The sequence below is a fragment of the Pseudozyma hubeiensis genome, assembly GCF_000403515.1.
Source record: "Pseudozyma hubeiensis SY62 DNA, scaffold: PHS59, whole genome shotgun sequence".
In the NCBI taxonomy this organism is placed as follows: Eukaryota; Fungi; Basidiomycota; class Ustilaginomycetes; order Ustilaginales; family Ustilaginaceae; genus Pseudozyma; species Pseudozyma hubeiensis.
In genome coordinates, this window is record NW_012133841.1 from 426,336 (window position 1) to 446,762 (window position 20,427).

The 20,427-nt window shown below is 57.1% G+C and overlaps 7 protein-coding genes across 7 annotated transcripts; 4 read left to right on the forward strand and 3 right to left on the reverse strand.

Moving 5' to 3' along the window:
- Positions 1–112: 112 nt before the first annotated feature.
- Positions 113–1,366, reverse strand: PHSY_006696 (tryptophanyl-tRNA synthetase; the record flags this gene model as incomplete). Its single annotated transcript, XM_012337295.1, has 1 exon — positions 113–1,366. One exon carries the CDS (start codon positions 1,364–1,366, stop codon positions 113–115), a length of 1,254 nt encoding a protein of 417 aa, XP_012192685.1.
- Positions 1,367–2,725: 1,359 nt separating this feature from the next.
- Positions 2,726–4,425, forward strand: PHSY_006697 (amino acid transporter; the record flags this gene model as incomplete). The annotated part of the gene is made up of 3 exons (XM_012337296.1): positions 2,726–3,556; positions 3,669–3,956; positions 4,054–4,425. The coding sequence occupies 3 exons, from the start codon at positions 2,726–2,728 to the stop codon at positions 4,423–4,425; spliced, it is 1,491 nt and encodes a 496-aa protein (XP_012192686.1).
- Positions 4,426–5,045: 620 nt separating this feature from the next.
- Positions 5,046–8,642, forward strand: PHSY_006698 (hypothetical protein; the record flags this gene model as incomplete). Its single annotated transcript, XM_012337297.1, has 1 exon — positions 5,046–8,642. One exon carries the CDS (start codon positions 5,046–5,048, stop codon positions 8,640–8,642), a length of 3,597 nt encoding a protein of 1,198 aa, XP_012192687.1.
- Positions 8,643–8,976: 334 nt separating this feature from the next.
- On the forward strand, positions 8,977–9,699 carry PHSY_006699 (hypothetical protein; the record flags this gene model as incomplete). Its single annotated transcript, XM_012337298.1, has 1 exon — positions 8,977–9,699. The coding sequence occupies one exon, from the start codon at positions 8,977–8,979 to the stop codon at positions 9,697–9,699; it is 723 nt and encodes a 240-aa protein (XP_012192688.1).
- A 64-nt stretch (positions 9,700–9,763) lies between these two features.
- PHSY_006700 (hypothetical protein) lies at positions 9,764–10,552 on the reverse strand (the record flags this gene model as incomplete). The annotated part of the gene is made up of 1 exon (XM_012337299.1): positions 9,764–10,552. One exon carries the CDS (start codon positions 10,550–10,552, stop codon positions 9,764–9,766), a length of 789 nt encoding a protein of 262 aa, XP_012192689.1.
- Positions 10,553–10,607: 55 nt separating this feature from the next.
- Positions 10,608–10,889, reverse strand: PHSY_006701 (exonuclease Kem1; the record flags this gene model as incomplete). The annotated part of the gene is made up of 1 exon (XM_012337300.1): positions 10,608–10,889. The coding sequence occupies one exon, from the start codon at positions 10,887–10,889 to the stop codon at positions 10,608–10,610; it is 282 nt and encodes a 93-aa protein (XP_012192690.1).
- A 1,704-nt stretch (positions 10,890–12,593) lies between these two features.
- Positions 12,594–19,157, forward strand: PHSY_006702 (hypothetical protein; the record flags this gene model as incomplete). Its single annotated transcript, XM_012337301.1, has 1 exon — positions 12,594–19,157. The coding sequence occupies one exon, from the start codon at positions 12,594–12,596 to the stop codon at positions 19,155–19,157; it is 6,564 nt and encodes a 2,187-aa protein (XP_012192691.1).
- Positions 19,158–20,427: the final 1,270 nt, after the last annotated feature.

A 20,427-nucleotide genomic window follows, 5' to 3' on the forward strand; every position in this document is an offset into this window, starting at 1 on the left:
ACGATGTCATGGACCGTTTCAATTTGGCCCCTCTGGAAGGAGGCCTCGCATACCCCCATTTGCTGTATTTGTAGATGACATTTGAACGTTCTGAACAAGTAGAAAGCGTGTACTACGCAAGACCGACACTCTTGCGGACTTGGGACATTGTTCTTCTGGCAACTGTCTGTGCTTTGTCTCTGCCGAGTTGTTCCATCTGGTGCAAGTAGCCTGGATCCTTTCGCAACCTCTCCAGCTCCTCTTGGATTGGTCGTAATGTCTCCACCACAGCTTCCGTCAATGTAGCTTTCAGAAGCTGGCCAGACGATGCTCCCGTAGCCTCGATCTCCGCATTCAGTCGATCCGCCCAGAGCTGTGCATCCTGCTTGGCTTCTCCTTCTCCCTCTCCCTCTCCCGTGTTCCCCTGTGTCGGTGGCCTGAGAGCCGCTAAAATCGAAAGCAGGTTGCTCACCCCCGCTCTCTCCACCGGATCATACCGCAACGACCTCTCCGCATCCGTCACGGCTTTCTTCACCTTCCTCTCCACCTCCCTCGGCGTATCCGTTATCAACACCCTGCTGTTCGCATCCGGAGCGCTCTTCGACATCTTGCTCTTCGGATCCCTCAACGACAGCACCCTCTTTGTCGGCGTTATGATATGCTTCGGCAACGGGAAGAATCTCTTCTCGAACCTTCTGTTGTATGCATCTGCCAGGTCTCTACTCAACTCTAGATGTTGGATCTGATCTTCCCCCACGGGAACGTGCGTCGCTCTGTACAGCAGGATGTCTGCCGCTTGAAGTACCGGATACGCGAACAAGCCGAGACTGAGATCTTTATCGTCGACATCGGTGGTATCGGAGACATTTTTAGCTGTAGCGAGTTTGGATTTCCACGTGGTCATGCGGTTGAGCTTCCCCATCGAGGTGATGCAGTTGAGGATCCAGGCGAGTTCGGTGTGTTCCGGCACTTGGTCTTGATGGAAGATGGTGCAGCGGTGTGGATCGAGCCCGATGGCGAGGAGGGTGGCCATCATGTCGGATCGTTCGGTGCGGAGACGTGCGGGTTGCTGAGGCATGGTGATGGCGTGGTAGCCGACGATGCTGAAGTACAGCTCGTCCGAGGTGCTGAGGGATGCATTCTGGAGGTCGACCCAGTTGCGGAGTGCGCCAAGGTAGTTTCCGAGGTGCGGGATGCCGGTGGGCTGGATGCCGGAGAAGATGACCTTTGGTCGGGAGCTGGTAGTTGAGGAGGAGGGGTCCGCGTGGGACAGCTTCGATGATGAAGCTACTGATGAGCTTGGCGATGTCGATACATGTCGCCAGGCTGAGCGTGCTGAGGAAGAGAGACGTGGAGGAGCTGTTACGCTCCGTAGTGGCCACGACATTGCTTGCTCAGCGTACAAGAGGAGGAAGGACCCTTCCGCAAGGGCGGGTTTGGAAGAAGTAACGAAAGTGCCGTCGAACCATTTCAAAAAACAAGCCCGAGACCCGAGGTGGAGGAGGTGAGCTTACAGTTTGTGAGATCGTGTATGTTCACATTATTTAGTTGGTGGCCAGGCTAGCCTGTCGGATGACATTCGGCTTCAGGCAGGTGATGTGAAGCAGCTGTCCTCAATGGTACGAACAGTGTGACAGCGGCCGGTCCGTTCCATCAGCAATCTGATCGAGTACATGTCGTGTGACCCGTCCCGTCCCGTCCCGCATCGCCTCGGTAGTGGCCTCTGTGAGACTCGGAGACGGCTTCCAACGGAAAGCGGGTCCCTGTTGAACAGCAGGTGGGTGAGATTGACCCATTTGGCGACTGAGCAGAGCAACGCAGCACCCAGCCCCAATTCGTAGCGGCGTTCGGTTGTCATGCGCTTTTTGACGGACTAGTTGAATGCAGTCGGCATACTCTATTGTGTAGAGCAGGAACAGTATCTCACTCAAGCTTATGTCGTTCTAGCGAGGAAGAGTACGCAGGCTGCCATGACAGTCAACACAGCTTTGTTTGCCTTGGACAGGATCGAATGCGCTTGGACAAGAATGAAGCGAAATGTCGTGCTACGTGCATTGTCTGCACTGCAGTCTTGATTGCGGGATGACGAGCTTTCCGACAGTCCACGGAAAAATAAGAACACGCGCGCTGCAAGCGGAAAATCGTAGCAAAGGGTAGCTTCTACACTGCTCAAGCGCCGACTTCAAGAAGCCGCACTTCGCCGTTCAAGAACCGCCCTATAGTGGACCGCCGCCGCTTGGGAAATTCCGCCGTTAGAGACCAGAAAGAAACACCGCAATCGGAGACTGACAGGCTGCAGCCCGTCATCGACACAGCGGTCAGTTGCGGCTCTCTCGTCACAGGCTACGGAAAATTTGCGAGTCCGCTAAGCGACCTGCGTCTCAGACGCCTCTTCATTGAACAGCATGTGCTCATTTCGCAGTGAAATCCCGGTTGCCATGCTCTGCGATGCAGCAAGTGAGTGAGTCTAAACGGGTCCTCCGCCAGCCTCCCATGTGCGTTCGGTCACGGGTGTTGCCACCGCAGGTAGTGAGCTCGCTAGCTTCGAATTGCTGTGCCTGTACGTGCATATGTTCCTGACAGGTCGATCCTGCGTACACCCTCAAAGCTCGAAGCTAACTTGTCTGCTCATTTCTTCTTCCGTCCTACCTTTCTACCTCAACCACCCAGGCCACTGTAGAAACGGCCTCCGACTCCATTTCTTCATCCCTTTTTTCAACCCTCTGCGGGTCTAATTCACAGCAAGATGGCCACTCTCGCACAAGAACCGAATGAAAAGAGGACGCCTCACTCGCAGGCTGGCTCCTCCGAAGATCTGGAACGCTCATTCAAGGCCGACAAGGCCAAGAATGGAGATGCTACCGACGATATCGTCGAGGTCAGCAGCACGGCCGACTCCGAAGATGCTCTCGCCGCTGTCCGTGTCAAGCAAGCCCAAGAAGGAGGTACGATCGTCTATCGGACTCTCTCTTGGCAGAAGGCTGCTATCCTGCTGTTCACCGAATACGTCTGCCTTGCTATCCTGTCGTTCCCTTGGGCCTTCAGCTATCTCGGTATGGCCGGAGGCCTTCTCGCCACTTTCGGTGTTGGCATGGGCGCTCTCTACACGTCACTGATCCTTTGGAGGTACTGTCTGAAACACCCACAACTCCTCAACATTTGCGACATTGGCTATCAGATCTTTGGCAAGAGCAAGATCGCCTACGAGCTCACAGCAATCGCTCTCATCCTCAACAATGTGTTCATCATGGGTCTGCATACGCTGACGGGCTCTGAGATCCTGAACACGCTCTCCAACCACGGAACCTGTTCGGTGGTGTTCTCCGTGATCATCATGGTCGTTTCGATCCTCCTTACGCTGCCTCGAAAGCTGGAGCAACTCACAGGTCTGGGTGTTGTTTCGGCCATCTCGATGTTTATCTCGATCCTCCTTGTACTCATCTTTTCCGGTATTCAAGGCACCCATCCAGCCGTGGAGGACTTCGCAGAGCCCGTCTACATCACTGCCTTTGCTCCGAAGGGCACTGGCTTCGTCAACGGTTTCAGTGCCTTCTTGAACATTGTGTTCACTTGGATCGTAAGTACAGGTTCGCTCGATGAAACCCTCTCCACTCGAACAGTCATAATGGGCTGTACAAAGATTCTAATCGCTAATGCCCTTTTTGCTTTGTCTCCAATTTGTCACACAGGGCCACATCATGTACCCGACCTTCATCGCCGAGATGAAGGATCCTCGCGAGTTCCCCAAGGCCCTCTACGCCGTCACCGTGGCCGAATTCATCCTGTTCAGCGTCACGGGCATCGTCGTCTACCGATACACGGGACAGTACACCACCGCTCCTGCTGTCGGAACGCTGCGACCCGTCTTCAAGAAGATTGCCTTCGCCTTCGTGCTCCCCACCACCATTATCATCGGTGTCCTCTATGCCTCCGTGGTCGCCAAGTATCTCTTTGGACGCATCTTCATGGGCACTAAGGTAAGTCTCAGAGAGCTTCCCAGGCGAGTCAGATCAAGAGAAGCATGGATGCTGACTGCCCTTCCACTCCCATCTCAAAATCGATCTCTCTTCGCAGCATTACAACAACCACACCGTCCTCGGTTGGGCCGGATGGATCGGATGCGTTACCGTCACCTGGATCCTCGGCTGGGTCATTGGCGAGGCCGTTCCCTTTTTTTCTACCCTTCTTTCCCTTATGAGTGCCCTCTTCGACTGCTACTTTGGGTACATCTTCTGGGCCTTCGCCTTCTTCGAACTTCACCGGGGTCAGCTCTGGCGCGGTCAGTCTTGGATCAGACGTACCGAGACGGCGTTCCAGTTCGTCTTGATTGCAACGGGTCTGATGGTGCTGGGCCCCGGTTTGTACGCCTCGGTTCAGTCGATCATCGACAACTACAATACCGGCAGCATCAAGGCCCCCTTCACTTGTGCTGACAACTCGGTCTAAGAAGATAGCACGACTTGTCTCACTGCTCCTGTCTTCCGCTTCGTTGGATCATGTACATCACTCTCTGGAATAGCATCGAACGTCTAATTGTTCAAAGTGTATCCTTTCATTGTGTGCGAGTAGAATCATGGCGACTTCTATGATCCGTCGGATGGTGTCAGGGACGAGCTCGCAACGCGATCGGCTGCTTTCTGATTAAATCGGGTGTCAGATCGTCATATAGATGGAATTAAGGCAATAAACTTAAGACCCGGGCTTCGGCTTTCGCTGGCTGCCTGCTTTGCCTGCCACACACAGAAAGTTGGCTCAGCTGAGCTTGGCGTGGCGTGATGCACTCATGAAACTGGACGGGTACTCTTCCCTTTGTTTCGTCCTGCACCGTTCCGCATCGTCACTCTCAATCACATACACACTCATCTCGACAGACCCTTTCATCTCGGCTTTCGACAGGCCGCGTACACGCTAGCACGCTCGCTTTCCAAAACTCACTCCGGTTGTGTGCCGTGCTTCTCCTCTGGTTCCTGTTCGTCCTCCCCACCAACATCCCCGCGTCGTCTCGTCTGCTGTCCTCCACTCAACCGCGAGGGACTCAGCAAATAGACGTCCTAGCCACTTCTTGTATGCTGCCTTTTCGTCGCGCTCTCGTCCGCTCACCACTGCGGAGCTTGTCCTACACGAAGCCGGCTACCCTCACGGCTGGCATCACTGCCTCACCTCAACTTCGCGCTTCACCAAGTTCAGCTGCCGCTCGTCACCACTCTTCGATTCTGTCATCTCGACCCCGCACATCTCTCAATCGCAGCATGGTAGCATCGTCCTTGAGCGTACCCGGCTCGTCTCGCCAGCTCGCCACACCAGCCTCAGCGGCCCTCACTCTCGGCACCGGTCCCTTTGAGGGTCTTCCAGCCGGTTTCGAAATTCGTGACACGCTCAATGGCTCCAAGGCTGCTGCGCAGTATGCTGTGTTCACCAAGGATCTCGAGATTTCCGCTCAAGATGACTTGCGGTACCGTCTCGTCCGCCTTGCAAATGGTCTAGAAGCGCTCGTTATCCACGATCCAAAGACCGACAAGTCGAGCGCTGCTATGGACATCCGCGTTGGCCACCTTAGCGACCCAGAGGAGCTTCAGGGTCTCGCTCACTTCTGCGAGCATCTCCTCTTCATGGGCACAAAGAAGTACCCGCGCGAGAACGAGTACTCGGAATACCTTTCCAACCACTCGGGAGGCTCCAACGCATACACTGGCATGGACAACACCAACTACTTCTTCGACGTCTCTCCGGATCACTTTGAAGGCGCTTTGGACCGCTTCGCTCAGTTCTTCCTCGAACCTCTCTTCGACCCTTCCTGCTCCGAACGCGAGGTCAAGGCTGTCGACAGCGAGCACAAGAAGAACTTGCAAAGCGACATGTGGCGTGGTTTCCAGCTCGACAAGTCGCTCTCCGATCCTTCGCATCCCTACTCGCACTTTGGCACTGGTAACTACCAGACTTTGTGGGAGGATCCCAAGAGCAAGGGTCTGGACCCACGCGATGAGCTGCTCAAGTTCCACGACCAATACTACTCTGCCAACGTGATGAAGCTCGTGGTGCTCGGCAGAGAGGATCTCGACCAGCTTACAGGCTGGGTCATCGAAAAGTTCTCTGGCGTCCGCAACACCGGTCGTGAGCCGCCTCAGTTCGACCGAAGTCCTCTCACCGCACAGCAGCTGCAGAAGCAGATCTTTGCCAAGTCGGTACGCGACGTCCGCAAGCTCAAGATCGCCTTCCCCATCCCGGACCAAGGTCCTCACTTTCGCTCAAAGCCCGGTCACTTTTTGTCGCACTTTATCGGTCACGAGGGCGAAGGATCCATCCTCTCGCACCTCAAGAAGAAGGGTTGGTGCGATCGTCTATCTGCTGGCGCCTCGGGTGACGCAAATGGCTTCGAGTTCTTCAAGATCTCCATCGACCTCACTCAGGAAGGCCTGCTGAACCACGAAAAGGTGGTCGAGTCCATCTTCAAGTACATCCACCTCCTTCGCACGAGCAACCTGGAGCAGTGGACCCACGACGAGGTCGCGCAGCTCAGCGAGCTCATGTTCCGCTTCAAGGAAAAGATCGATCCCGCTAACTACGCCTCCAGCACGGCTGAACAGATGCAGATGCCTTATCCCCGCGAGTGGATTCTGTCCGGAGCCTGGCTCACGCGCGATTTTGACCGCGATCTGATCAAGCAGACTCTGGATCAGCTGAGGCCTCAGAATTGCCGAGTCGTCGTCATGGCCAAGACGTTGCCAGACGGCAGCACGACGTGGGAGAGCAAGGAAAAGTGGTACGGCACCGAATACTCGATCAAACCTTTGCCACAGCAGCTCTTGACGCAGACGCCGACCGAGTTCGAGGATTTGCATCTGCCCCGCCCGAACTCGTTCATTCCTGCTAACTTTGATTTCAAGGGCCCACTTGCTGAAGCCAAGGGTAAGAAGCCCACCCCACGACCTCAGCTCGTGCTCGACAACGAGAGCATGCGCATTTGGCACAAGCTCGACGATCGATTCGGTCTACCCAAGGCAAACATTTTCTTCGTTTTCCGCAACCCGCTCATCAATGCCACACCTCTGACCTCGATCAAGACGCGCATGCTCATCGAGCTCATCTCGGATTCGCTCGTCGAGTATTCGTACGACGCTTCGCTCGCCGGGCTGAGCTACATGCTCGAGTCGCAGGATCAGTCGCTTGTTCTTTCGCTGAGCGGATACAACGACAAGATTCCTGTGCTGGCCCGCAGCATCCTTGAGAACGTGGCCAAGTTCCAAGTCGACCCTCGTCGTTTTGAGCTGGTCAAAGATCGTGTCAAGCGATCTTACCAGAACTTTGCCATCGAGGAGCCTTACCGGCATGCCACATACTACACGACGTACTTACTCCAAGAAAAGATGTGGACGCCACAGGAGAAGCTGCGCGAGCTCGAGCAGCTCAGTGTTGCCGACGTACAGCAATTCTTGCCGGACCTGCTGCAGCGCATGCACCTCGAAGTCCTAGCTCACGGCAACATGGCCAAGGAAGAGGCTATCGAGCTGTCGAACATGGCGTGGGACACCGTCAAGTCGCGACCCGTCAACAAAACAGAACTGATCTCTAGCCGATCGCTGCAGCTGCCCGAGAAGAGCAACAAGATCTGGAACCTGCCCGTCACCAACGCTGCGAACGTCAACAGTGCCATCGAGTACTACGTCCAGATCGGCGAGCCTACCGACGTCTCGCTGCGTGCGACCCTCTCGCTCTTCTCTCAGATTGCCAATGAGCCCGTGTTCGATCAGCTACGTACCAAGGAACAGCTCGGCTACCTTGTGTTCAGCGGTGTGCGACGCAGCACTGGCAGCCTCGGCTGGCGCGTCATCGTCCAAAGCGAGCGTGATGCACCGTACCTCGAGGGCCGCGTCGACGCTTTCCTCGACCAGTTCAAACAGACACTGGAGAAGATGACCGAAGAAGAATTCGCAGGACGCAAACGCAGCATCATCCACAAGAAGATGGAGAACGTCAAGAATCTGGTGGAGGAATCCACGCGATTCTGGTCGCCCGTATTCGGCGGCACTTACGACTTTTTGGCTCGGTACGCAGACGTCGAGGCGATTGCCAAGACGACAAAGGAGCAGGTGGTCGATTTGTTCATGAAGTACATCCACCCGAGCAGTCCTACGAGGAGCAAGCTCTCCGTGCACCTCAATTCGACCGCTTCACCCGCACTTCGCTTTTCCGCAAAGGCGGTTGATGCGCTCGAGCAAGCTGTCAACGCACAAGGCCTTCCTGTCCCCAAGGAGGCATTCGACGCACTGCGAACACAGCAGCCAGCTATCGAAACAGTCAAGGACATGGCATCGCAAGCCCTGGCTCAGGCTCCTACACCAATGCCGGCTGACGGGGTCAAGCAGATGCTGCAGTTGGTGGACAGCCTAGCTTCGCAGTTCCCCTTCGAGGACGCTTCTGCTGTCAAGGCGGCACCTGCGTCCATCAAAGTGGAAAGCGCAATCAAGCCTCAAGACGTGACAGACGCAACGGCTTTCAAGGCCCAGCTCAACCCGTCGAAAGCTGCGGTCCCTGTCAAGTCGTTTGAGGAGCTCGCAAAGGATCCCAGTGAAGAGGGAGAAGAGCTGGCCAAGATCGCCGAGGCTGTGCTCAGGAAGACTGGTGCAGGCTCGATCGAGGACGGCGAGCCCAAGGCCAACTTGTAAGAAGGATGTGTTTGATTAGATTGACTAGAGGAAGTTTGTTTAGAGATAGACGTTAATGTATTAGAAGACTCGCCACTCTACGACACCGCGTGTTCTGCGTATTGCGGATCCTGATGTGATGTTGCTGAACCTGATGGCGATGAAGCACTTGAGGAGCCGCGTGATGTCGGGGCTGTAGAGAGCTGAAAACCCGAGACCCTTGATCGCGCACAGACGATTTGTTCCTTTCCTTTGAACAACATCTTGCGCTTCTCGCCTGCTTGATCACTTTCGCTTTGCTTTCTGCGACATAGTCAACGAGAGCGGGCCGACTTAAGACGGGCGTCAACTTAAGATGATGAGCTCACCTGGCATCGAACGATACGTCGGATGTCGACCACCTCCGACGTACGACTGGTACACGGGTGCCCTCTCTCGTTCGACCTTTCTTCCTTCGAGCACGATCTCCACACCACATGCTCCTCGCGAGCATGACCTGGGATACACGCACACGCTGCTCTTCGCAACCCACTCTACGCGCATCCTCCTAGCTCGAAAACTTCGAGGTTTCGCACGCGACACGCACAACGGTATCGGTGGGAAGCTCTTTTCCGAGGAAACGGCGCTTCAGTGCATCTTGCGCGAAACTCGGGAAGAGATCGTCCTTACGCTTTCTTCCGACAACGTTCGTTTCGCTGGGAACGTCAGCATCGATGTGGATCGTGGAGAGAAGGTGAGGATCGCATTGTTCACAGTAGAGCTGGATGCGGAGCAAGCGGATCGAGTTCAAGGTTCGGACGAGGTGGAACCGATCTGGGTCGAGACTAAGGATGTGCTGGAGGGAAGGTGGGCGGGGGCGATGCGTCCTGAACACAGGATCTACTTGGCAGCGCTGTTGCATTGTGCGCCGAAGCGGAGAGAGGAGGGTTGGGAGGGACCGTTGATCGATGTCACAGTGAACTTCGATGCGGAACCTGAAGGCGAGGACTTGGAACAAGGTGAGAGGCCGGAGAATCATCGTACCGTTCGGCAGTGGTCGCTCAACATCTTCCCTCAACCGATCACACACACATCATGACATCTCTTGACCGCTTGATGAAATGCAAAAAAACCCCTTACAAGACCTGTCTGGGTGACAGCGTTCAATCTGCAGCAAGACCGACACTCCTCATCTGAATCCATTCGTCCTGCACCTGCTTCACATACCTCTCCAACGGCAGATCCTCCCTGTCCAACCCCATCGGCTGGCCCAGCCTGGTTGCGAAGCTATCGACTCCGTACAGCATGCTCGTCACCACGCCCACTATCAACGCACACAACCACCAACGTTGCCCGTCCAACCTCTGCACCACCACCACCGGCAGCAAGACGGTGTGGATGACAAGCAGACGAGAAAAGTGACGCGACACGGAAAGCGGGATGGGTGTGTCGCGGATGCGCTCGAGCTCGGTCATGTGGGACGAGAGACTGTTGAGCAGGCCGATGCAGTGGGCGTAGACTGGAGATGCAAGTGTATGGGAAGAATGGAGCGCGTCGAGGGATCGCTGGATCAGGACCAGGGAGGACAGCGCTAGGTTGGTGACAACTGAAGATTGTGGGGGGTGCGAGATGGCCGGCTGCACTTCGGGCGGAGGATTGAGATTATCGAGCTGCTTGCGCTTTTCCGCAACACTGGCTGTGTCTTCTTCTTCCGCTTCGTCGTGGTTGTCGCGGTGTCGTTGGGCAAGATCTTTGAGCGGTTGTGGCAGGGTATCGAGGAGATCACCATACAACAAGTCGTGCGACTCGTATCGTCCTGCCTCTCTGTATGCGATTTGCGACGGAAGACGCAGCGTGCGACCCCGCATCTCGCACATCAAGCTGATGCTGAAGAACACCACTGCAGCCAGTGAACCTTCCACCTTCTGCCTCTCCTCGTCCCTCCTGTTCATCCGATCGACGTCTTCCCTCGTCGTCCTTCTAGAAGCATTCCTCGCCAGTGTATACTCACTGACTGCTCCGTACAGCGACGCGCTCAGCAGCCTTGAAAGGGACCTCGATGTCGCCTGAACGTCCGACCACTTCCTCCTTGCCGTGCTCCACCTTTCGATCGCGCTGTTCGACCTGAACGCCAACAACAATCCGGTCACCGTCGACAGCGAGCCGAGGATGCGATACGATGCCCATTCGAGATCCTTCCATAGCGAGGTCAAGTCCGACCCTGCGTGAGAGCGATCGAGGGCGGAAGAATGGTTGACATCGAGCAGAGATCGTGCCCGTGTCGGCCATGTTGGCGGGTGATCTCCTAGAGAGAGTCTCTTCGCGAGGATGAGGAAGGTCAGCCAGATGAGAGCGAGGAGTGTGGGTCTGAGCGTCTCCCGTAGCTGGGCTGCGTATATCGGTAGAAGGATCCGTATCATCGTCGATCTCCCCGGCCAGAGTGCGGAGCGTTCGAGACGACGATTGCGGGATGGTCAAGGGGAAGGGGATCGGAAGAAGCTAAGTTCGCTAAGGACGTGCGCTTTCCATTGGACCCTGAAACTGTCAGCACGATTTTCACGTTGTAATGTGAGATTGTGCATATCCCGCCGTCCATGCAACAGAATTTCACCACGGCGACAATTAAAAGAGTTGCTTCGACGCTATGACGCAGCCCTGCATCCGTACCGTCGGCTGCAGAGGTGCATGTTCGGAAACGACACACAAACAGTGCTTCTCGGCATCGTCGTGCGGACAGCTCCGAAACTCGTCAATCTGAAAGGAAAAACTTTGAGAGTCGTGCTGACATACTGTGCGCTCATCATTTGTGCGTGGCTCGCATTGGGCATCGACAGCCAAGCACACCGAGGGCCAACGCATGTAGTCGGCTTGCGATCTACCTCAGGCGAAGCGGAGAATCTCGCCTGGCGATGTTGTCCCGATCGCAGTTCACCACGCAGGGAAGGGAAGGAGAAATTGAGCTTCGGCGTGGCTCCGACGTAAAGTGTGGGACGAAAAGATCGACCCCTCCAATCTCGAAGCACGGCTTTTGTGGATCGTTGCTCAAGTCCGATCTGAGGACGATCAGCCGACAGGTTGCTTCCGTCAGCTAGTCTTCTCACTTAGCAAACGGATCGGTTATGCAATTCCTTGCGAATTTGCGCCTCGAGATAATTTCGACTTCTGTCTGTGAGGCCATCCCTTCTAGAGTAAACGTATTGCGGTGTTGTGGTGATGCCTGTGGGCATGTGGAAAGTGTCGTTGAGCCGCAGAAGCACTCACCAAGTTAGCCGAGCCAGTTGTGAATTCAGGGGAATCAACGCGTACAGTACAGCGGCCAGACCATTTCTCGTTTAATGTCAAGGTCCAACTCCGCTTTCTCCTCGCATGGTGATAGATCTTTTTTTTTGGCCTCGTTCCTCACCCCTGCTATTGCGTGGAAGGAAAGATACAATGCTGAAGCGTGGAGCATTCTACAGGCTTAGCCAGTATCTTGCGATTGTGACGACGCCACGTCAATGCGACAGGGTCGAAGCGCCCACTTTGTGCTTGCTGGTGTGGTCGTGTGATTTTCAGAATCTTTTTCCATCTTGCCCCAGACCCGGCGAGCTCACTGGACCCTGCTGCAGAGCGTCATCGGGAAGAAAGTGGTGATCCACACTCGGCCACGCGCAGCCGTCGTAGCCAACGCACCTCGTGACTTTTGTGTTTCGTCCCTTTTGTCGGTCTCTGATCCTCCAGCGGCACTCATCCACACCACCGCCATCGCCGTCCTTCCGTGATCTCAGCTGGGCGATTCGAGACAACGCAGCCCCGCACCAGCGTAGGAAGCTCAATCATCTGCATACAGTCACACGATCTCGAAGCGGCGCGCTATTTAGAGCGACGAACGACAGCACCGATCAGCGCTTCGGGGCTCTGACTCTCTCGGTCAGCTTCCTGCACAGGCGCGTCAGGACGACTTGACACGCAAGCACTTTGGGGAATCAGTACGTAGGGCGCGATCTCGACACAATGTCGTCCAAAGCCGAGTTCGAGTCTCCCGCGGCAGCAGTTAGCGGTGATGCTGTCCCTGCCACAACAGCGACAGGAGCAGGGCCCTTAGTCCGTCCAGCCGCGCAGCCACGCAAGTCGAACCGCTCCAGGACCTCGACATTCCTCACCAACGCGCTGCTACGACCTAGGGGAAAGTCGGTCTCACACGGCTCGAACGATGACTGGGGTCGACAAGTAGGGGGAAGCGAAGGGCTCGGCTCCATCTACAACTCGGCCATGGGCACGCGTGAGAGGAGCCAGGTGCTCCGCAGCGTCACTCAGCTCACCAAGCAAAGCACCAACGACCTCACCGGAGCAGCCGCCGAAGCCTTTTCAGGAAACGCTACGCCAAATCTCTCGCAGACACACCGTTTCTTCGCCAACGTGAACAGCTCCAGCAGCATAGAGACGCCGCCGAGCTACGAACAAGACGTGCAGCTCGAGAGGAGAAGACGCAGCGAGGGTAGCATCACTTCCAGCACCAGCCTCGCTGCGTCGTCGAAATCTGCGAGGCCATCAATGCAAAGCAGTCGACCATCGTCCTACTTCAGCTTCAGAGCCATGTCTGCTTTCTCAACTTCTGCCGCCGCAAGCGGCAGCACGTCGATCTCTGCCAGTCCAGGCCCACGTCACCAGCCAGCGACACCGCCAAAGCTCCAAGGGGCGCGTCGGCGACGCAGCTCGGGGCAGTCTAGCGCCACAGCGTATCCCGCCTTTCAATCATCACAATCCTTCTTGGACCTGTCAAGCGGCATCTCCGAGCATCAGCCAGACGCGGCTCCTATCGCCATCACCGGACCTTCCGACCACGCAAAAAGTGCGACAGTGGTCGGCGAGCTCGACAGCGCTCAGGATGCCAGTGTAGTGCAGCGAAACGATGTCAGGGCGTTGCTTGGGACCGACAAGCCAGCAGGCAATGACACACCAGCGTTGCACAGTCTTGCGACCGCCGATCAGCGCTGCAACGACCGTCGCAGCGATGCTATCGGAAAAAGCAACGAACCGCTCATTTTGCATGACCGGCAAGACCCTGTGTTTGCAAGTGGAGGCGAGCAAGGGTTTTCGACGAAATCTGCTCTGGTTGCTTCTTCTGCTGTTGCTGCACCTGCCGGACATATCCAGTCGACTTGTGCTGCGGCCCTAGGCGGTCATTACCCCGAAGCTCCAGCCGACGCCAGCGCCAAGGAAGCCGACAAGCAAGTGGCCGAAACAAGTCTTCCAAAGGAAACATCAACGGCGGCAGCGGCAGCGACAGCGGCATCGGTATCATCGTCATCAGCAGAAGCAGCTGCTGAAAGCGCCCGGGCAAATAGTGAGCGGAGCGAGATCGCATGGACCAAAAATGCTGCAACCGAGCATGGAATTGGTCGTCCGATCGGCAAAGCAAATCCGATACAAGCGAGCTACTGTTTGTCTGATTGCCGCGCTGATTTGCCAAGGGGCGACTCGGCTGCCCCGCTGTTTTCGAATTTCTCCAAATCGAAGCAGCTTCCAGAAGAGGAGAAACAGCAGACGCGGCACGACTCTCAGGACGCTTTCCCTGCTGACACGGAGTCAGCGATCTGGCCGTCAGCATCAGCAGGTGCAACCGGGCTAGGGCAAGAGCCAGACGCAGGGGCAGCCCAAGTCTCGCGACCACTTTCCCGCTTGGCTGTGTCGGCTGCGACTGACAGCGCCGCTTCTTCCACTGCGACGAAAGATGCATTATTAGTCCTTGAGCAGCAGCAGCAGCAGCATCAGAAACAGCAGCTGGCGTCCTTCTCCCCGCTCTATGCTTCACCCAGCCCTGACCTCGCCTCTGCCGCGTCCACGCTTTCTTCTGTTGCATCACAGCCCGCTGAGCCTGTGTCGGATTTCCCGTCCATTGATTCCCTCTCCCACCCTTTCCATCCCCAGCCCCAGCATCATTCTCTGTCCCAGCCTCAGCCTGACACCTTCCCGACGTCGTCTTCTTGTGGGCGGAGCGAAGGGCAGCGCCGACAAGGGCAGCAGCTGAAGCAAGAATTTGCTGACGCAGCCATCGGCAGCGTGCCGGCTCGCTCGACTGCGCAATCGATATCGTCGAGATCGGCCTCTTCGGCCGTCACTGCTGCACCAAACGCCGCCGCCTGTAGCTTTTCTCCACCTCGCTCCTTCGACACCTTTTCCCTCTGCCAACACCACGACGTCGGTGGACGCATCGGTGTGGCTCCGCCTCTTTCGTCGACATCGTCCTTTTCCACCACCAGCACTCTTCCTCCTGCTTTGTCGTTGAATACCAATCCCAGCGCTTCGCCCTCAACCACGTCCGCGACCACACGTGCTCACAGCACCGTCAAGGTCGACCCGCTCGACGCCGACTCGGATCTTCCTTCGCCGAGCACCGTTACGGCTCTTAGCGCGACTCGTGCCTCGACAGATCTCAACGACGTATCATCAGCACCGCTGCGCTCGCAGCATGCCTACGGGCAAACCTACGAACCCCTGAAAGAGAACAGACCTGCGATCACGCAGCACGGACCCTCGCCCGTCGCTCTTGCAGACGCATCAGCTCACGGTGCGCATGCTCTTAGTGCCGCCGAAGCTCACGACAACACCGCACCCCCCGTCACGCCCCCCAGCTCCTTAGGCGCCTGTCCATCTAGAGGATCTTCCCCCCTCAGCAGCACACCGGCACTCGCACTCACCCACGACGCTGCCGCACTCCGACAAGCCAGATCAAATCTCCCTTCTCCTCCCGGATCGTCCACTCACGGAAGCGTCTCGGAGACTACTGGCCGCCGGGGAAGCAGCATCGAGCCGTCTCTTTCACTGCTCAGCCCGCTTCCTTCGCGCTCGTCGGGTGCCGACGCGTTTACCTCACCAGACCGCCAGGTAGCGAACGAACCGGCGGCACGGACTTCGAGTAGCGGACGAGTCTCATTCGACCTTCGAAGGCTTTCTTTCCTTGGTGGCTCATCAACAGCCACGAAGATGTCGTCCAAACCGCCTAGAGCCTCGTTTGCAGGCATTGGCAACGGCCAGCCTTCCGGCGCCTCCAATCAAGACTCGAGTCGTCATGCTTCATCGGCAAGCCCCGGCTCCTCCTCCAAGTTTTTCTCGCGCATTAGTCTTCCGGGCAGCAGCCGTAGAGGAAGCGCCGCAGACGCTTTGTCGTTGTCCTCCTCGCCAGAGGTCAAGCCCCGTTCGCGGTTTGCAAGCTTCGGCAAAATGGGCCGCGCCGCCGACCAGCAGACCTCACCCGAGCACGGTCAAGACTTGCGCAACTCGATGCAGCCGTGGGCCTCGGCCTCGACCGATGTGCTCGGCATGGGTCCTGGACAAGCGCCAGGCCGCAACAGTCTCGCGCTGGCCCGTGAAGAGGCCACTCGTCCGCGCAAGAGCTTGCACCTTCCTCGCGCCAGCCTCATCGATTTGGACTCGGAAGATACTTCCGATACAGCGGTCTCTACCAGCACAGGCGCCCACGGCTCCAACAATAGGGCGCTGCCACCAATATCTACATCCCAGATCAGAGCCGACAAACCAGTGTCGCCCTCGCTCAATTCCGCTCGTCGTCCAAGCCTGAATTTCCTGCGCCGGTCCAGCGCCAACAGCACCAGTTCCAACGCCGACAATGTCAATGGCGAGCGAAGAAGCTCGTTTGCACGTGCCTTCATGAACAAACCATGGAGCCGTAGCAGCAAGGGGGATCAACAGCAGCAGCAGCAGCGGCAAGAAACAAGTCATACGGAGCAGACTGCTGGTCGCGAGGCTGAACGACCCACGTTCCAAAACGGCATCTTTGATACGCAGGCAGGAACATTCGCAGGTAGCGTGGCATATCCTGGCATGGCCTCGACCGTCAATTGGAACGCTCCAGTGGCCTCCCGCGGACACAAACAGACCGACGTCGCCTCTCACGATGTCGATCCATTGGCAACCTCTGTCCCTCCGTATCCCGGCTTCTCAGCCGTCAGCGACTCGGCCGCGCCACCCAAAGCTGTTGCCGACGTAACGTCGGGTGTTCTCGCGGAGCGTCGTCCCTCTCAGGGAATCGATCAAGAGCAAGATGCTGCCGAGGCAAGCGATACCGTCGCCGCCACGCTTGGGAACGATGGACCTGCCGCAACCTCCCCAAACGCCTCTACAAGCACAAGTGGTGGTGCTTCGCGCCCAAGATCCAGCCGCTCAAGAAATGCCTTGTCGCACTTGCCACGACTGGACTCGATGCGTGCGATTCCAGGTGCTTCAACCAGCCAAAGAGACGGAACAAGCAGCACATCCGCCTCACGCGACCGATCCGAGAGCACGACCGACAGCACTGCCACAGGCGAGGCGAGCGATGAAGAGCAGGAGATCAGCGAAGACGAGGATGAAGGCGATATCACTGGGAACACTTCCGACTATCACGATCTCGACGAGGCTGAGACGGAAGACGAGACAGACTACGAAAACTCACCGATCGCAAGTCGACGTGTGTCCACCGCTCCCATGGCATCGACAGGCAGCTCTGGTGGCCTCAACCGCAATCGTCCGACAGAGTCGCTCGTCTTGCCGCCAGCCCCCACCTTCATCCCTGCCACCGACAGTTCGCTGGCACCGCAAAGCTCCGAGACCAGTACCTCGACGAGCCATGAAGTGGAGACCAGCAATGACCAGTTCGATCAGAATGTGGGTCGCGATGCTTGGACCAGCTTCAGTGCGAGCGGTTTCACTCCGTTCGAAACACCCACGCCAACCGTGGGGGGAGCCAGCTTCTTCTCGTCTGGATTTGCAGCGCCAACACCAAGGGCCCGACAGGAGGTCTCCGATTCTTCCTACTTCACTGCTCGTCCTAGCACGAGCAACAGCAACCGTGCCACGACCGCGGGCACCATGAGCGGAGACGCGCCACCTCCGTCGCCCTCTATCATCAGCCGATCTCGTGCTCCCTCGTCCGCCAGCATGCGCGGGCTACGCACGCCAGGTGCTTCTTCCGTCAGCTCTGGGCCCGTTCCAAATCGATCCATGCCTCCCCCTGTGGGTGCTCTGCCTCCGCTGGCACTGCGTCGACAGATCTCGACGGCTTCTGGCACATCAAACCTCGCTCTTGATCGCAGCAGATCGCCTGGACGAGCGCCAGGGAGCAGTCGACCCAGCACGTCTGGCACCTTGACGCCGCTCCAGGCTCCAAATGGGGAACGTATCATTAGTCGAGAGCCGAGTATCGATCGACCTGCCTCAGAGCGACCTGCCTCGCGCCAGAGTCAGGGACAGGACTCAAGGTCGACAGCAAGCCCAATGGCAGCGAGCAAGCCGCTCGTTGGCCTAGATGGCACTCTGCCTTCGGCGGCGCGACCCAACTTTTATCAGCAAAAGTCGAAATCGCTAGTGGATTTGCTAGGCCCGGCATCCAGGCGACTCGAGATCGAGACTCCGTCGCCAATGCGTCCGATCATCAATGAGCCGCTGACCCGCGAAGCGCTGCGCACGCCTACAACGCCACGCCCGCCCTCGGAAGCGCCAGCCTACAGCAAGAAGGATAGCCTTGCGCCGATCAGCATTGGTCCTGCTGCACCCGCGTCGATCGCTTCGCCCGGCGGGATGAGTCTGGGACGCCGAAGGTCCATGTTTGAGATGCGCGCGGAGCCGCCAGAGTATTCCATCATCCACCACCGGCCCGAGGGCCCACAGCTCATCCTGCCACGGGAGGAAGAAGGACGCGAAAAGCTGCCGACGTACTACTGCGGCGTTCACATCGAAGGCTACCTGCCGCGGAAGATGGAGTTCTCAGCTCCTGGTGTGCAAGCCAAGGATCGGAGCTGGAGGCGGCAGTACTTCGTTCTGCACGGCACTAGCTTGCGTGTCTACAAGAATGACCTCAGCGTTGACCGCCATGCAGCCAATGGTTCGTGGGGCGAGATGAAGGGCGTGCACGTCCACCTCGAGCCCATGAACGAGGACGGCTCCAACGGTACTGGCTCTGGCGGCATAAATCTTGGTGCTGCTGCACGCGAGGCGATCTCACATACGGCGCTCGGCGCCCACCGACACGAGGCGTCCAAGAACAAAGAGTCTGCGACGCAGTTTGACACCAAGAACGGCCTGATCCGCAACTATTCGCTTCAGTCTGCCGAGAGTGGACTTGCTGCCGACTACTTGAAGCGGCGCCACGTGGTACGCGTACGTGCTGAAGGCGAGCAGTTCTTGCTGCAGACGCGCAGCGATCGACACGTGGTGGACTGGATCGAAGCGCTGCAGGCGGCTACGAACGTGTCGATGGATCTGGAGAAGCGAGCGATGCCCAAGTTCATCACGCTGCCGCGAAGAAGGAGGCGTCGTCGCCGAAACGCGGACGGAACGCCAGCGAATCCGGAAGAGCAGGAGGCGCGCGATCTTGCCGAGGCTCAGAGGAGGTCGATGGCCGAAGCAGGAGGACGTGGGGCGGACGCCAGGACAGGTGATGAGCCTATGCCGCGAGCCAGCACGTCGGCGCGGCCGAGCATGAGCGTGGAAGACGAGATGAATCCGAGCGCGGCGTTTGAACGGATGCTGCGCGAGGACCAGGAGGAAGGCGGCCGGCAGACGGCCGCTGTCATGTGAGCGGGGCGGCTATGAGCATGGCTTCTTGGCTCAAAAAATGTAACACTAGATTCTTGGTGCAGCGCAACGGCGATCCAGTCGAAGCACGTCACGAACATGTTCTCTCCTGACTTGTTGGCTGTCATCTGTGCGAGTCGGGACTGCGGGCTTGTATCTGAGACGGCATGTAAGATCTGCGCGTGCAAGGATGTTATTGCTGACGGTCAAGCGCAAATTCACATGAGAGCGGTGCTGACAAAAGAGTCCGTGGGAATTCTCGGCACGTTGCAGCCGGGAGATTTGCTGGAACTGTCCGACCATGCGGTCGAGTCTAGCTAAGGCTACTGTACTAACAAAAAGAAACAGGGAAGGCTTTGCGATACTGCTGCCATCGGGATTCATGCATTGCGATCCCGCAACAGCCTGCATTGCGGCTGAAACCGTTGTGGGCATGAGGAGGTATAGTGCAGTGATCAGAGACGGGACAATCCCCGAAAAGTCGCACTCAAAGGTGTTCTCTGGTCCCTTCGGTGCACATTCATTTGTTGCTATGCACACGGTCAAGATAGCGTAGCGGCGAGAGCTTGGACTAGAGCATGCAATGCAAGCAAGCAGAAAAGGTCATCTCTATGTTGAACGCTTCCATTCCTGCCTCGATGCAAGTGGCTGCAGGCAGCCGCCAGAAAGAAGCGGCCCGTGAAATTTGGTGCAGGCTGATGCGGGCATGACCCACTCTGCCGCGGTACAGTCACGTCACGCTAAAACTAGAAAATCCAAATAATTGCAATTTGCGGTGGGTTTCCCTAATGTCCGAGATCGACCCAAAGAGCAGCAGCTCACGGCAGTGTGACAGTGAGATGCACACTTGCACCAAAGCACAGGAACGGACGAGCAACCTGCGTGGCCGCGGACCAAATTAGACTCACCTTCAAAAGTACACACTAGCGGCTTTGCAATCAGCAGCTGCACTGCGCTGCCTTGCCTAGATTGCTATGCTCCACATCAACCACGAATTCACACATCTGCCGCCGTCCCGACATGTCTTGCTCCTCGTCTTCTCGATCTCCATCATCCTCTCGTCCCGTCTCATAAGCGTTGCAACCATACAGCGCCACCGTACCACCCATAGACACGCTCTTGCATCGTCCCGCTCGCACCTCACACGCAAGCCTCACAAACTATACTTGCATCATCGTCGCTGGTGCAACTCGCACTTGGCAGCTCGTCCACGCCATCTGTGCAACGGTGCAGTTTAGCAGCCAAACCCAACAACGCGCACATCGCTTGCATT